The 15,157-nt window shown below is 37.6% G+C and overlaps 1 protein-coding gene across 1 annotated transcript; it reads left to right on the top strand.

Moving 5' to 3' along the window:
• The first annotated feature begins 5,574 nt into the window (after nucleotides 1-5,574).
• On the top strand, nucleotides 5,575-14,702 carry mmp7.L (matrix metallopeptidase 7 L homeolog). The gene is given in 5 exon segments (NM_001086213.1): nucleotides 5,575-5,707; nucleotides 6,908-7,122; nucleotides 8,746-8,894; nucleotides 12,503-12,628; nucleotides 13,617-14,702. Coding segments are annotated over 5 exon segments (780 nt in total). The 5' UTR covers nucleotides 5,575-5,599; the 3' UTR covers nucleotides 13,799-14,702.
• Nucleotides 14,703-15,157: the final 455 nt, after the last annotated feature.

Below are 15,157 nucleotides of genomic sequence, written 5' to 3'. Positions count from 1 at the left end.
GCTCCTACCACCCCGCTAGACAAAATTGTGGGTTATACTTGGTGCACAAGGAATTGCGGATCACAATGTGAAGACCAAAACACAAGATTGGTGATTTTGCATGCATCGCTAGTCTTCCATGGGCCCCCCTACAGACGTTGCAAACCTGCTCTCCACCAAATTCCCCCCCCCTAGCCACAAGGTCTGCTTTCTCTGTAATTATGCCACTGGGCTGTCATTTTGCAGTATGCGCATTTATCAATGACCAAACTGGAGAAAGAATTGATGTTATCTTGTGCCAATAAGCCAATGGTTCACTTTTATGACATTCTATCAATCCTAAACGCAGGGAAGAGGACCACCTATCCTTCTACAGCATCAGAAAAAGAAGGCAAATAATTAAAAACTATAAAAAAAGAAAAAATGAAGGCCAATTAAAAAGTTGCTTAGAATTAAGACAACTTAAAGGTGAACCACCCCTTTAAAAAAAAAGTGTTTCTACCACCTTTCGCTCCGTAAATTAATGATTTTTTTCCCCAAATGCTTATAGACATGTTGTGTTGTTGTGGTTAACATTGTGAAAGCCAGGCTGGATGCTGAGAAATAGCTTAGGAGGTTGGTACATTTACCTTCTATTCATGAAGCAATTGGGTATTGGCAACAAAGCAAGAGGAATTGTACATTCTGCAAACACAAACACCAAGAATGTTGTAACCGTATCTCACGTAACGGCTAAAACGTCTTAGTTATTAATGGAGTTCCATAATATTTTTCCTAAGAGGAAAACATCATCTCTGCATATTTACCATTGAGCATAAGACTGTGAGCGGGATTGAACTGTATTTAATAACTCTATAGACAGCAATAATAAAAGCACCAGTTCTATCCCATTCATTCTAACTCAGACCAAAGATGTCTGCTCTGCTCTCAATGTTTGCTTTCCAATTATTTCACTACAGTGAATATATTCATTATAAATAATTGCAAATGCTTATTGGTAGACGTGCATTTGACCTTAGCTACACCATGTAATATTTGCTATCAGTTGTAGACCGGGCATTAGGCCAAGTTGCTGGCATATTTTGGTGCATTAGGTCAAGGGTGCTGAACCCGTGAGTCCAAGAGGTTAATCTTGACATCAAGGACCCTCCTTATATATTGTAGTTTGTGGCAGAAGTCTACATCTAGGGGGTTATTTATTAAAGTCTGAATGGAAAAAAAACCTTGAAAAATTCAAAGGTTTTTTCACTAGAAAACTCAAATTGTTAGTGAAAAAAAAAAATCGAATTTTTCGTGATTTATTATACCCCAATGCTGCAAAAAGCCTGAATCCGAAAATCCACCATTTCAGACCTGTCAAAGTCCTGTATATGTCAATGGGAGAGGCACATGTCTCAAATTGAAGTTAATGGGGTCTTTGGGGTTTCACCCAAAAATCCAACTATTTCACGGTTTTCGGGCAAAAATGCAAAAAAAACTAGCACTTCGGGAAAAATGCCAGAAGAATTCAGGATTTCACTCGATTTTAGCGAGTTTTTCTGGTTAAATCGATTCATTTATTAATAGATAAGGCAAAATCAGGCATGGGAGTTTGATCGTGGGTTTTTTTTTAATAAAATATGAGATAAATTTGAGTATTAGTAAATTACCCCCCCCCCCATTGTGGTAATATTATTGTACCTCTTCCAAAATCTGGTACATGAGAAGAACATGACTGTGATAGATGCTACGGCTTCCCAATGCATTCCTAATTACATTCTCATTTTGAGATGTCCTACATTTCATAGCAGTAACATCTTTTATAGAGGCCCTCCTAAAGGATCTCTTTGAGTCCCCTCCTTCAAGAAGTCATTGAAGCATCTCCTTTAGTTTGGTGTTACATTGTTCCCCATAATCACATATCCCCCCTTTTCAGATACTATGATTAGGGATGGGCTAATTTGACCCGTTTCGTTCCACCAAAAATTCGCCGCCGGCGAATTGTCGCCGACACCCATTAAAGTCTATGGGCGTCAAAAACATTTTTGACACACGCAACCATACAAGTCTATGGGCGTCAATTCTGCGGCGAAACAAGGTGAAAAAATTCACCCATCCCTAACTATGATTTTAATATCCTTAAATTGGGTTAAAGCAGACAATGTATAGACACTAGTGTAGATATGGGTATGTATGTAACTGCATAACTTTTACCCAGTCAAATACAATATTTGTGCCATAAGTCAAAGAAAATGAATACAACTAAGCCCAAAAAATTGTGAAGCTATATTAGAGTTTCTGCAGGTCCTTCCCAAAACACAACGAGGGTCATATATAAACACTGGGCAAATTTGCACCTGGGCAGTAACCCATGGCAACCAATCAGATGATTGCTTTCACTGTCCAACCTGCAGCTGGCTGGGAAAAAAAGCTAATCACTGATTGGTTGCTCTGACTGGATTACTGCCCAAGTGCAAATTTGTCCAGTGTTTATAAATGAGTCCCAATAACATTATAGTTGTGGTTTTAATATAAAGAACAATATTCTACAAATAACTGGTGTATGTATGGTTGTATACAAATGCATTTTCTAAATCTGCCACGTACATGTTGTATTTGCAGTATGTTGTAGATGTTGTAAAGTAAATCCCCAAATAAAGTATAGCAATCACCAAATAAAAAGAAGCTTTCTTGCAACAACATAACCAATAGATTCATGTAAGTGTACAGACTGTTGAGATTGCGATATCAATAGAGATAAGCAACATTTTGGGCCAGTATGTTTTGCAGTGTCAAGAGTGAGTTTATTGACATTTCACACATATACGTTTGTACAGTACACAGTGAAACCAAACAACGTTCCTCTAGGACCCTGGTGCTACACACAACATAGATGTACCGGACAACAGACAAATGGTGCAAGTGGAAAAAGTGTGATTCCAGTGTTGAAATTTCTTTAAAAAAAAGCATGTAGAAATTTCGCCATTCGGTTTGTTTCTTCAGAAAAAAAAATTGCAATAGACAAGAAAAAAACACATATGTCATATTCTCCTACCACTCCAACTAATGGTATTTGAGACTTCAAACTGTGTCTATAAGGAGCTGCAAGGGTGGCCATTGCTCAGTGCATTGTAGTTAGTAGTCAGAGCAGGAGCTAGGAGCGTTTGTGTGAACTAGATCTAGAGTGCTCTTGTACCCAAACATTCGCAGTAGAGAAATAATTTTTGGAAGCACACATGCAAACGTGCAACTTTAAAGGAGAAACAAACCCGTTATTAAAAAAACCCTACACCCTACCCCACATAGACCCCCCCCCAGCCTAACTGCTACCCCGGGCAAATGCCCCTAATTTTTTGCAGATTCAGGGATCGGAGTTCACTGCAGCCATCTTCCAGGTCTTCGGTAATCTGACAACGAGACAGGGGTAGCGGTGCATGTGCAGTTGGAGCAGTTTCCCAGTTTGTGACAACTGCGCATGCACCGAAATTGACGGAAGACCCGGAAGATGGCTGCCGTGAACTCCCATCCCTGAATCTGCACCAAAGGGTAAGTAAAAAGTGTGCGGTAGGGGGGTAGGGTTTTTTTTTAATAAGGTGTTTGTTTCTCCTTTAAGAACCAAATATATATATATATATGGTTCTGCTAGTGTAGTTAGCACAATAGCGTTGTCTGTATTAGCAATGTGGCCCCAGAAATGATGCTGCTAGCGAGGCTTTCCATTGCATGCAATGCATTTTTCTACATTATTGCCATTTTGTGAATTTTTCAGCAACACGACACAAATTCAATCATCACTAGATATCTGTACATTTACAGTTTTGTCAGGTTTTACATACTGTGCATTCGTTTGGTTTGGTAGGTTTCAAGGTTCACCTTTAGGGTTTCTAGGACCATGGAGTGAATATAGCCTGAATCCCTCTTCAGTACTGTGGTCTCTTCACTTAGGGGGCCGATTCACTAACTTTGAGTGAAGGATTCGAAGTAAAAAAACTTCGAATTTCAAAGTGTTTTTTGGGCTACTTCGACCATCGAATGGGCTAATACGACCTTCGACTACGACTTCGAATAGAACTATTTGAACTAAAAATCATTCGACCATTCGACCATTCGATAGTCGAAGTACTGTCTCTTTAAGAAAAAACTTCGACCCCCTAGTTCGCCATCTAAAAGCTACGGTCTAAAAGGACGGTCCCCATAGGCTTGACTAACTTTTTTTGATCGAAGGATATTCCTTCGATCGTTGGATTAAAATCCTTCGAAACGTTTGATTCGAAGGATTTTATCGTTCGATTGAAGGAATAATCCTTCGATCGTACTATTTGCGCTAAAATCCTTCGACTTCGATATTCGAAGTCGAAGGATTTTATTTCCCAGTCGAATATTGAGCGTTAATTAACCCTCGATATTCGACCCTTTGTGAATCGGCCCCTTAGGCTAGCAGAGCCAATGTGAGAGCTACCTGCTATAAATCCTTATTGGAGCACAGGCTGCTCTTTTTAGCTTTACTATCTTACATTCCTAGAACATACTATTATTATAGGTCCCTACAAATGCTTTCTTGGCTTTTACCAGACATTCATACTAACATGCAGCAGCTTTTCCAACATTTGTATTTTGCACTAATCCTTTGTATTCAGTCAAAGCAAATCTGAATCCATGGGCAACAGCACACAGGTGATTGGGACAATTATGGGAGCTTTCTTGTCTGGGATTTTTTTTAAAATAATTTAGGAGGCCAAAATCTCCCTCCACTGATAGTTATGGCAATGTCACGAAGGTGCTTGAGAAGAGGCTTGTCAGGTATTTGCTTTGAAATTGCCAGTTCACGTTTCCAAGTGACAGTCGCTGGCACAAGCACTTTTGCCAGCTTGGGATGGTTTGGCCCTGCCCCATCAGCTGCTAAAAAATGTGGACACAAAAGTGCTTGAAATGGGGTAAAATTACTTTCAAATTAAATTTTAGTATGATGTAGAGAGTGATATTCAGAGACAATTTGCTATTGGGGTTTTCTTTTTTTTTATTATTTGTGGTTTTCGAGTTATTTAGCTTTTTATTCAGTTGCTCTGTAGTTTTCAGTTTCAGCAATCTGGTTGCTAGGTTTCAAGTTACCCTAGCAAACATGCACTGATTTGAATAAGGACTGGAATATAAATAGGAGAAGACTGAATAGAAAGATGAGTAATAAAAAGTAGCAATAACAATACATGTGTAGCCTTACAGAGTATTTGTTTCTTAGAGGGGGTCAGTGACCCCCATTTGAAAGCTGGAAAGAGTCTGAAGAAGAAAGTAAATAATTAAACAACTATAAAAATAAATAATGAAGACCACATGAAAAGTTGCTTAGAATTGTCCATTCTACAACATACTTAAAGATATCTTAAAGGTGAACCACCCCCTCTATCAAGGAAAATGTGAAATTACTACAGCGATTGTTTCCCTAAATAACATTACCTCTGAGATGAAAATGTTGCACAAGTGTCGGACAGAGAGCTGGGTACATGGAAAGGGGAACTGTGGTCGTATTGTGAGATTACATCATATTTGGCAGTTGTGCCTGTTCACTATATATATGTGGCTGTTTACCCCTGGCATGAAGCATTGCAGACTTGGCACACTGACTGTCTGATTTCCAAGTGTCACCATGCTCCAAGAATTCCTGTTAGTTTTCTTGGCACTGTCCTGTATCCAGGCCATGCCAATGCCCCGACCTGAAGATCCTATGAGCCCTTCGGAACGTATGTTTGCAGAGGTACGTCACCTTCACATGTTTTTATTGTAAAGTTTTTATACATATGCAGGGTAAAAGAACAAATGTCGACACACATTTTATTTGTTTTAGCTTTTTTATTATCAGCCATTTGGTTGCTAAGGTCCAATTTACACTAGCAACAAGGCTGTAGTTTAAACTAGAGACAGGAACATATGCATAGTAAAGGGCTTGAATAGAAAGCTAAGTAATAAAAAGTAACAGTAACCATAAAATTGTAGCCTGGCAGAGCAATAGTTGTTTTGCTGCTGGGGTCAGTGACCCCCTCTCCCCATCTGAAAGCTAGAATGAGGCAGAAGACAAAATAATTCTACAACTATAACAAATAAAAAAATATAGACCATTTCTAAATTGTTAGTTTTGGCCACTAAATATATCCATCAAATGACATACGAATATATATATAAAAGGATGAAAGTACAGGAAGGTTTATATCTAGAGAAATGCTTAAGCAAACTGAACTTCAGAATACTTTAACATTATACAGTTACGTGTATATATATATATATATATATATTGCTACTAAAAAATGCCTTACCCTTTAAACAAAACAGGGATTGTTTGTCCATATATTGCAATATATTTAAGCTGGCCAACTACGTCAAAGTCATCCCATATCTGGCCAGTCCTATGCTCAATTTTCATCTGATTCATTAAGAATTCTATTGCTTCATTATACATTTTACAAAGGGACTTGGTTTTACCTGCAACTTAACTTGCTGCTTTCAAAGTAAACCCCCTTACTTGCCAAGTATGGAGGTTTACTTTGAAAGCAGCAAGTTAAGTTGCAGGTAAAACCAAGTCCCTTTGTAAAATGTATAATGAAGCAATAGAATTCTTAATGAATCAGATGAAAATTGAGTGTAGGACTGGCCAGATATGGGATGACTTTGACGTAGTTGGCCAGCTTAAATATATTGCAATATATGGACAAACAATCCCTGTTTTGTTTAAAGGGTAAGGCATTTTTCAGTAGCAGTATGCACAAAATGTCGCTGTCTTAAATATATTGATAATGGGTTGAGTGCAGAGGACTCTTGTGTTTGACTATATGTATTTTGTGGTCACAGCCTCATTGCATCCCCGCCTAATGGTTTTAAAAAATAGTGGTGAGCACAACTTTCCCTTGTTTGTTATATATATATATTTATATATATAGTTGTTTTTTTTAATATTTTTTAGAAATACTTAGACACTTTCTATCAAATGAGGTCAAAGAACACTTTCGCTGAAAAACTCAAAGAGATGCAAAAGTTCTTTGGAATGTCGGTGACAGGGAGGTTGGACTCGGACACCATGAAGATGATGAAGACCCCTCGGTGCGGAATGCCCGATGTTGCAGAATTCCGACAGTTCCCTGGGAATCCCAGATGGTCAAAAACGCAGCTGACTTACAGGTTAGATTTATGGAGACGGCCAGGGCTAACTTATTATTAATGTGATGTCCTATGTTTCAAGCACTCCTGTGATCACCATGCTAAGGGGCAGATTTATCAAGGGTCGAAGTGAATTCGAGGGAATTTTCGAAGTTAAAAAATTCGAAATTCAAAGTAATTTTTTTAGATACTTTTTAAATTTTAAACCTGCTTTAAATTAAACCTGCCGAATTGCTATGTTAGCCTATGGGGACCTTCTACAAACTTTTTTAAAGTCTTTACACATCAAATAAAAATCCTTCGATCGTACGCTAAAATCGTTCGATTTTTATTCGATCGTACGATTTCCAAATTCAGTGAAAAAACGTAGAATTCGATATTCAAAGTTTTTCAATTCGATGGTCGAATTTCGAAGTTTTTCGAAATCCGACCCTGGATAAATCTGCCCCTTAGTGTTCTCTCTTCCATTCATTCATTTTATTTACAAATTGAAAGTACAGGTATGGGATCTGTTTATCCAGAAACCCATTATCTAGAGAACTCTAAATTACAGAAGGGCTTTCTAGAAGACTTATGGTATAAAGATCCAAATTACGGAAAGATCTGTTATCTGGAAAGACCCAGGTCCCGAGCATTCTGGGTAGCAAGTCCCATACCTGTACTGTTTTATTATTACAGAGAACAAGGTAATAATTTTAAAAATGAGAATAATTTGACTAAAATGGATATTTTAGTCAAATTATTCTAATTTTTAAAATTTTGACACCCATAGACTTTGAATTTTTGGCAAAGCGAAACGGGTCAGATTCGCCCATCACTATATTATAAATAATTTCATTAATAATCTAATAATATATCTAAGGAAAGAGAAGCAGTTAAATAAGTGTTTGAAGGCAGATTGATGTTGCCATATGCAAAATATGTATATATTCACACCAACACATCGCTAGAGAATAAAGTGTTTTTGTTTGTTTGTTTGTGCTCAGTGGTTCTGTGCAGTGAATCATTTACTTTTCCTTTAGACTAACCAATAGACTGATGACTTCACCAACTGAATGTTCCTCAATGACATAATAACTTGTAGGGGCCCATTTACTTAGCTCGAGTGAAGGATTAGAAGAAAAAATACTTAGAATTTCGAATGGTCGAATATGGCTACTTCGACCATCAAATAGGCTACTTCGACCTTCGACTTCGAATCGAACGATTCGAAGTAAAAATCGTTTGACTATTCGACCATTCGATAGTCGAGGTACTGTCTCTTTAAAAAATACTTTGACCCCCTAGTTCGCCACCTAAAACCTACCGAGGCCAATGTTAGCCTATGGGGAAGGTCCACATAGGCTTCCTAACAATTTTCTGATCGAAGGAAAATCCTTCGACCGATGGATTGAAATCGATTCGAAGGATTTAATCGATCGAACGATTATTCCTTCACTCGTTCCATCGTAGGAATATCGCTAAATCCTTCGACTTCAATATTCGAAGTCGAAGGATTTCAATTCGGCAGTCGAATATCGAGGGTTAATTAACCCTCGTTATTCGACCCTATGTAAATCTGCCCCGTAATGTAGTTCGGTGAATATGAGATGTTTTCGGGTGGACGGATTGATATGTAAATTCGTTGTCTTCTCTGTTTCGTAGCATTGTGAATTACACTCCCGACCTGCGCCGCCAAGTGGTAGATGACGCCATCCAGAGGGCATTTGGGGTGTGGAGTAACGTGACCCCGCTGCAATTCACAAAAGTTTCCTCTGGAAATGCAGATATATTCATCCGATTCGGAGCACGCAGTAAGTTTTATACTGGAATTATATGTAATTAGCTTTCATATTTTTGAAAATAACAAAATTCAGTGTAACTGCACTTTTATAGCCATTGTATGAAATAGACACACTGTACTTTCAGTACTTTATAGAATGGCCTATTCTTAGCAACTTCTTAATTGGTCTTGATTTTTTATTTCTGATTTTTTTTTATTATTGGCCATCTTGCCTCTTTCTAGTCTTCAGTGTGTAGGGAGTGTGTGGGGGTCATACCTTTTTATTGTATCTGCAGGGGAAGCAGACCCTGTGACTGCAGGGGGGCCAGGAAGTATAATGAGCAATTTCAACATAAATTGGTAAAACTGGACAACCTCTGGAAATGTTGATAGCCCTAAAATGTATTTGCTGTGGGGCCCAGTAACATCTAGTTATTCCACTATGCACTATATTTTATATTATACAGGTATGGGACCTGTTATCCAGAATGCTCGGGACCTGGGGTTTTCTGGATAACAGATATTTCCATAGTTTGGATCTTCATACCTTAAGTCTACTAGAAAATCATGTAAACATTAAGGGGCACATTTACTAATGGTCGAATATAGAGGGTTAATTAACCCTCGATATTCGACCCTCAAAGTTAAATCCTTCGACTTTGAATATCGAAGTCAAAGGATTTAGCGCTATTCATTCGATCGAACGATTCGAAGGATTTTAAACCATCGATTGAACGATTTTCCTTCGATCAGAAATTGGTTAGAAAGCCTATGGGGACCTTCCCCATAGGCTAACATTGATGCTCGGTAGGTTTTAGGTGGCGAAGTAGGTGGTCGAAGTTTTTTATAAAGAGACAGTACTTCGACTATCGAATGGTTGAATAGTCTAATGATTTTTAGTTCCAATCCTTCGATTCAAAGTCGAAGTCGTAGTCTAAGGTCGAAGCAGCCAATTCAATGGTCGAAGTTGCCAAAAAAAAAACTTCAAAATTCAAAGTTTTTTTTTATTCTAATCCTTCACTCGAGCTTAATAAATGTGCCCCTAAATAAACCCAATAGGCTGGTTTTGCTTCCAATAAGGATTAATTATTCTTAATTGGGATCAAGAACAAGGTACAGTTTTATTATTACAGAGAAAAAGGAAATCATTGTTAGAAATTTTATTATTTATATAAAATGGAGTCTATGGGAGAAGGCCTTTTCGTAATTTGGAGCTTTCTGGATAACGGGTTTCCGGATAAGGGATCCTCTACCTATATATATATATATATCTATATATATATATATATAGATATATATACAGTATATCTATATAACAGGGAATGTTGCTTGCTAATAATACACAAGGAGTGCATTACAGAACAAACAGTTGTTTCATTGTATTGTAAAGAGCTAAATTGCATTGCCAGGGGGTTGCATGCTATTATTTATGCATAAACAACTGTTGGGGCTGTAAAACTTCAAAAGCCACCTTTTCTGGAGGAGTGATTTTCCCAGGCCGAAAGGTGAATAAGAAAGTTCAAATGTCTGGCCTAGTGAACAGTCAGGTCTTGGGGAGCAGCGATTATTATTCTTATTATATATTTATTTGTTTCAATTTAAACCTTTATTTACCATCTGTACTGTAACATCTTTATGTGACACAGCAATAAATACATTTTTATATAAGGGTAAGTCCACACTGGGCGTTATGGGGAGATTTGGTCGCCTGGCGACTAATCGCCTCGTTTTTGCAGCGACCAATCTCCCCAAACGCCTTCCCTGACTCTGCGCCGGCTAAAGTGAAAAAAAGCCGGCGCTAATCACACGCGGCGGTTCGTTTTCCGAAGTTGCCCCAAAACGCCCAGTGTGGCCTGACCCTTAAACACAAGCCTGAAGATTATCCCTAGACACACAAGTGAGTTGGCACTAATATTAGTAGTTAGTAGTTAGTTAGTAACCAAAGCCTATTCCAACACAGTGGGGGTCATTGGTTTCAACAGACAAAAAACTGTTGCTCTGTGAGTCTACAGTTTAATTGTTGTTCATCCGTTTTACTACTTATTTATTTATTTATTCAGACCGTCTCTTATTTATCTTTCAGTCTCTCAATTAAACTACTGCCTTGTTACTAGGGTAAATTGCACCCGAGCAACCAGAGGGAAGCTGTAATTCCAAACTGGAAAGCTGCTGACCAAAAAGTTAAATCATTCAAAAAATCTGAAAAAAATAAAAAATGAACAGCAATTGCAATTTGTTTCAGAACATTGCTGCCTACAGATGCAGCCACTTTGGTTTGTCTGTTTGACACAGAATAACTAAACACAGATATCCCATTTATCTCAATTAACACAGAAACCTGCGTCACAACATCCCATCTAATTAAAGCATTCACCATTGTGAACAATGGAGCTTTGGTATGCTAATGAAAAGGTTAAATGCATTAAATGAGTTAAGATGACTTTAGATAACACAGTTTCTTCAATTACCCCTGAGTCATGATGCATTTAACTCACAAATCAAAGTGGCTTCATCTGTATATATGCTAATGGGCAACGTTATCAAAGTGTGAAATTAGAGCTCACCACAGTTAAATTGATCCTTTCTTTCATTTAAAGGTGGGCTATTCCTTTAAGGGATAAATATGGCTTTCATATGAAGAAAAGAAACCATTAGAACAAATGAATGTAGATTTACACTCTGTAACTTTTCAAATGAATTTGTTCAAGAAATTCATTTTCAGCCGGCTGTAGCCAGTCAGTCAACAAATGACCAGCAAGTGGCGCTGCTGTTTTAAAATGATTATATAGCAGTTTAAAAACTTTTTGAAAATGAAAAAAAAAAAATATATTGAACAAGCGTTTAGAAGAGTTCTCCAAACATGTTTACATTTATTTCTTTTGAAGTTTTACTGTTACTGCATGAAATTCATTTTCAGCCGACTGTAGCCAGGTGGCTCTGCTGATTTAAAATAGTTATATTAGCTGTATAAAAACTGTTTGAAAATTAGAAAAAACGTATTTATGTGAACTGAGCAATTTTACATTGATTTCTTTTGGAGCTTTACATTTCCTTTAATACTATACAATTTATATATGATGGTGTCACTTGATATCTCTTCTATTATTTGGAACTTAATACGTTATGGTTTTTGAATTAGCCATTCTCTTAAAATTCTACTAGGGATGGGTGAATTTTTTCGCCTTGTTTCGCCGCAGAAATGACGCCAATAGACTTGTTAGGCGTTGTGTCAAAAAAATGTTGTCGCCCAGAGACTTTAATGGCGACATTTAGTCTGGGGCGAATTTTTGGCAAAATGAAAAAGGTCAAATTCGCCCATCCCTACATGCTATCTGGTCGTCAGGGGTCAGTGAGCTCAGCTACCAATAAACAAACTGACGGGGAGGTTTCTGGTTTATTGCTATTTCTGTTTTTTATTTTTATTTTTGTCAGACCTTCTGTGATTTATCTGTGATATATTTTTATTTCAAAGCTGCTGCTTGGGTGCTAGGGTAATTAATCCCTGGCAATCAAATCATTGCAATAAGAAGTTCTTAGTAGCTAGAGTCAGATACTAGTTACCCTAGGTAATTGCCGTAACAAACTGTTGAAAAGGTTCATGATCTCACACATAAGGTTTCTATTTTGAATTGTGTTTAGCGCATGGAGATTCCAACCCATTTGATGGCCCCAGTGGAGTTTTAGCTCACGCCTATGGTCCAGGGCGCGGCATTGGAGGTGATGCCCATTTTGATGAGGATGAAAGATGGACAAGTTCTAGAGCAGGTATGTTGTTGTTTTTTTTTTTTGTTCCTGTTTTCTGAGAATACCAAACACAAACTTCTTGAGCCCTGAATAATATCATGTTGATACTTAACTGTAAATAATGGGGATGTGCATGTTGGGTTTAGGGTTTATTAGATCAACATGACTTTCAAACCTTATGGTTTTCTTAATGTTAAACAAGTTACTATTGGGTTTACATTAATTCATGTTTTTGTTTCATATTTATATATATATACAAATATAGGTTATTTACAGGCCTTTAGCCTCATTTATTAAGGGAAGGGGAAGTGCAAAAAAACTAAAGTGCAGTTTGCCATTTTTTTTATCCTTAATGCAACATTTTTTCCCTGAATTCCATTGCAACTGCACTCATCGCAAAGATTTGCACCAGTTAGTAAACTGTGTACACATAGGTGCTTGCAAGGTAAAAGGTAGCACATGGGTGGGACATGGGAATTTAATTATACACCTATCAATTGGCACAACATGAGGTGCATTTGGGTGCAACTTATCAAGTCAGCCCTGTGTCTGGTTTTACTTTACTATGACTCCCTTGAGTGACAACTTTATGCAAATTTAATATGCAACAAAGAACAGCTTGGCATTTATACATACATACAATCATTATGATTTCAAGTGTTGTTTGAATGAATTATATATAATATATACACTATACAGGTATGGGACCTGTTATCCACCTTAAGTCTACTAGAAAATCATGTAAACATTAAATAAAGCCAGTAGGCTGGTTTTGCTTCCAATAAGGATTAATTAAATCTTAGTTGGGATCAAGTACAAGCAACTGTTTTATTATTACAGAGAAAAAGAAAATACCTATAAATATTTGGATTATTTGGTATAAAATGAAGTCTACTGGAGATGGTCTTGCCATAATTCAGAGCTTCCTGAATAATTGGTTTCCAGATAACGGATCCATACCTGTATAAATACAGCCACATACGTACCTAACAGTTTTTTCTTTCGACAGGTTTTAACTTGTTTCTAGTGGCTGCGCATGAATTTGGTCATTCTCTGGGACTTGATCATTCTACTGATCCACAAGCGTTGATGTTCCCAACCTACCATTATGTGGAAACCACATCCTTCCGTTTGTCACAAGATGACATTAACGGAATACAGTCAATCTATGGGAGAAGGCAAAAGGCTTAGCAACACGGCCTTGATACCAGTAAAGTGCAAATTTACTTGCTTTCAGCTTGGCCATCATTTCACTGCTATATAGAAGAACTATAGTGAATTCCAAAATAATTCTCTCTCTCTCTCTCTCTCTCTCTTTCTCTCTCTCTGTTAGTTATTTTGGGTGGCCCTACTCTACTATAGAGTCTGCCTGGTTCCTTGCTGCCTACCATAGTTGCATCTGTAGGATTCATTAACTAAGGCATCGCCATTCCATTTCAGAACCACAAATTGTCCTTTTGTTTATAAACTATAGGAGCCAATAAAGTACTTTTTGAAGCAATAATTTAACATCTGGTGTGCTACAGTGAACATTGAATTTTTCTATATGCTATAACCCGTGGCACACAGTTACAGCACCTGCAAGGGTCATTTGATCAGATTGGGCACTCCATAGTGTAGAAGCCGCTGGCCCAGTCACTCCCAGTTATGCCCAGACCCATGCAGACTGCAGACCTGGTGCAAGAGCTGTGTATTGTTCCAAGCATTAGTAATTGAGTTTTAAAGGAATTGTTCAGTGTAAAAATAAATATGGGTGAATAGATAGGCTGTGCAAAATAAAAAATGTTTCTAATATAGTAAGTTAGCCAAAAATGTCATCTATAAAGGCTGGAGTGACTGGATGTATTCCATAGAAAAAAAAGTCCAATGGCACACAGGATTGATACAAGCAAGATTGCCTTGTGTGTTTAATGCGGAGTGCAACATTTCTGGGTCACGCCCCTTTGTCAAGCATACGGAACAAGTGTGCAGTGAGTATATATAAAGATTAACCAACAAGCAATTAAAGCATAACCATCATTCAATTGAGTCAATTAAAGTGGACCTGTCACCCAGACACAAAAATCTGTATAATAAAAGTCCTTTTCAAATTAAACATGAAATCCAATTTCTATTTTTTATTAAAGCATTCATAGCTGTTGTAAGCTCATTTAAAAATCTCAGCTGTCAATCTGGGCATAGAGGCGGGGCAGACAATTACTTTCACTTTCCATTCAGCACTAACTAGATGTCACTGCTCTCCCCACATTCCCCCTCTCTCTTCACCATTTAATTGTGTAGCCAGGACATGGGGATGGACATCAGGTCCCCCATTCTGGTGCACAAACAAGATTCTGAGATGATACAAGGCTTGTCTTAATAACAGTGTCCACAAAATGGCTCCTGCCTGCTTGCTATAATTATGAATTCCCAGCCTGAAGGAAACAAGATTCAAATAATTTATATAGTGTAATTAAAGTTAATTTTGCTTAATGTGATAAAATAGGGTTTTGAATCATTTTTTTGGGTGACGAGTCCCCTTTAAAGTCCATACACCAATAGTGAACTGCA

The sequence above is a fragment of the Xenopus laevis genome, chromosome 2L (genome assembly GCF_017654675.1).
Source record: "Xenopus laevis strain J_2021 chromosome 2L, Xenopus_laevis_v10.1, whole genome shotgun sequence".
Lineage (NCBI taxonomy): Eukaryota > Metazoa > Chordata > Amphibia > Anura > Pipidae > Xenopus > Xenopus laevis.
This window is presented reverse-complemented; position numbering and strand designations above follow the sequence as displayed.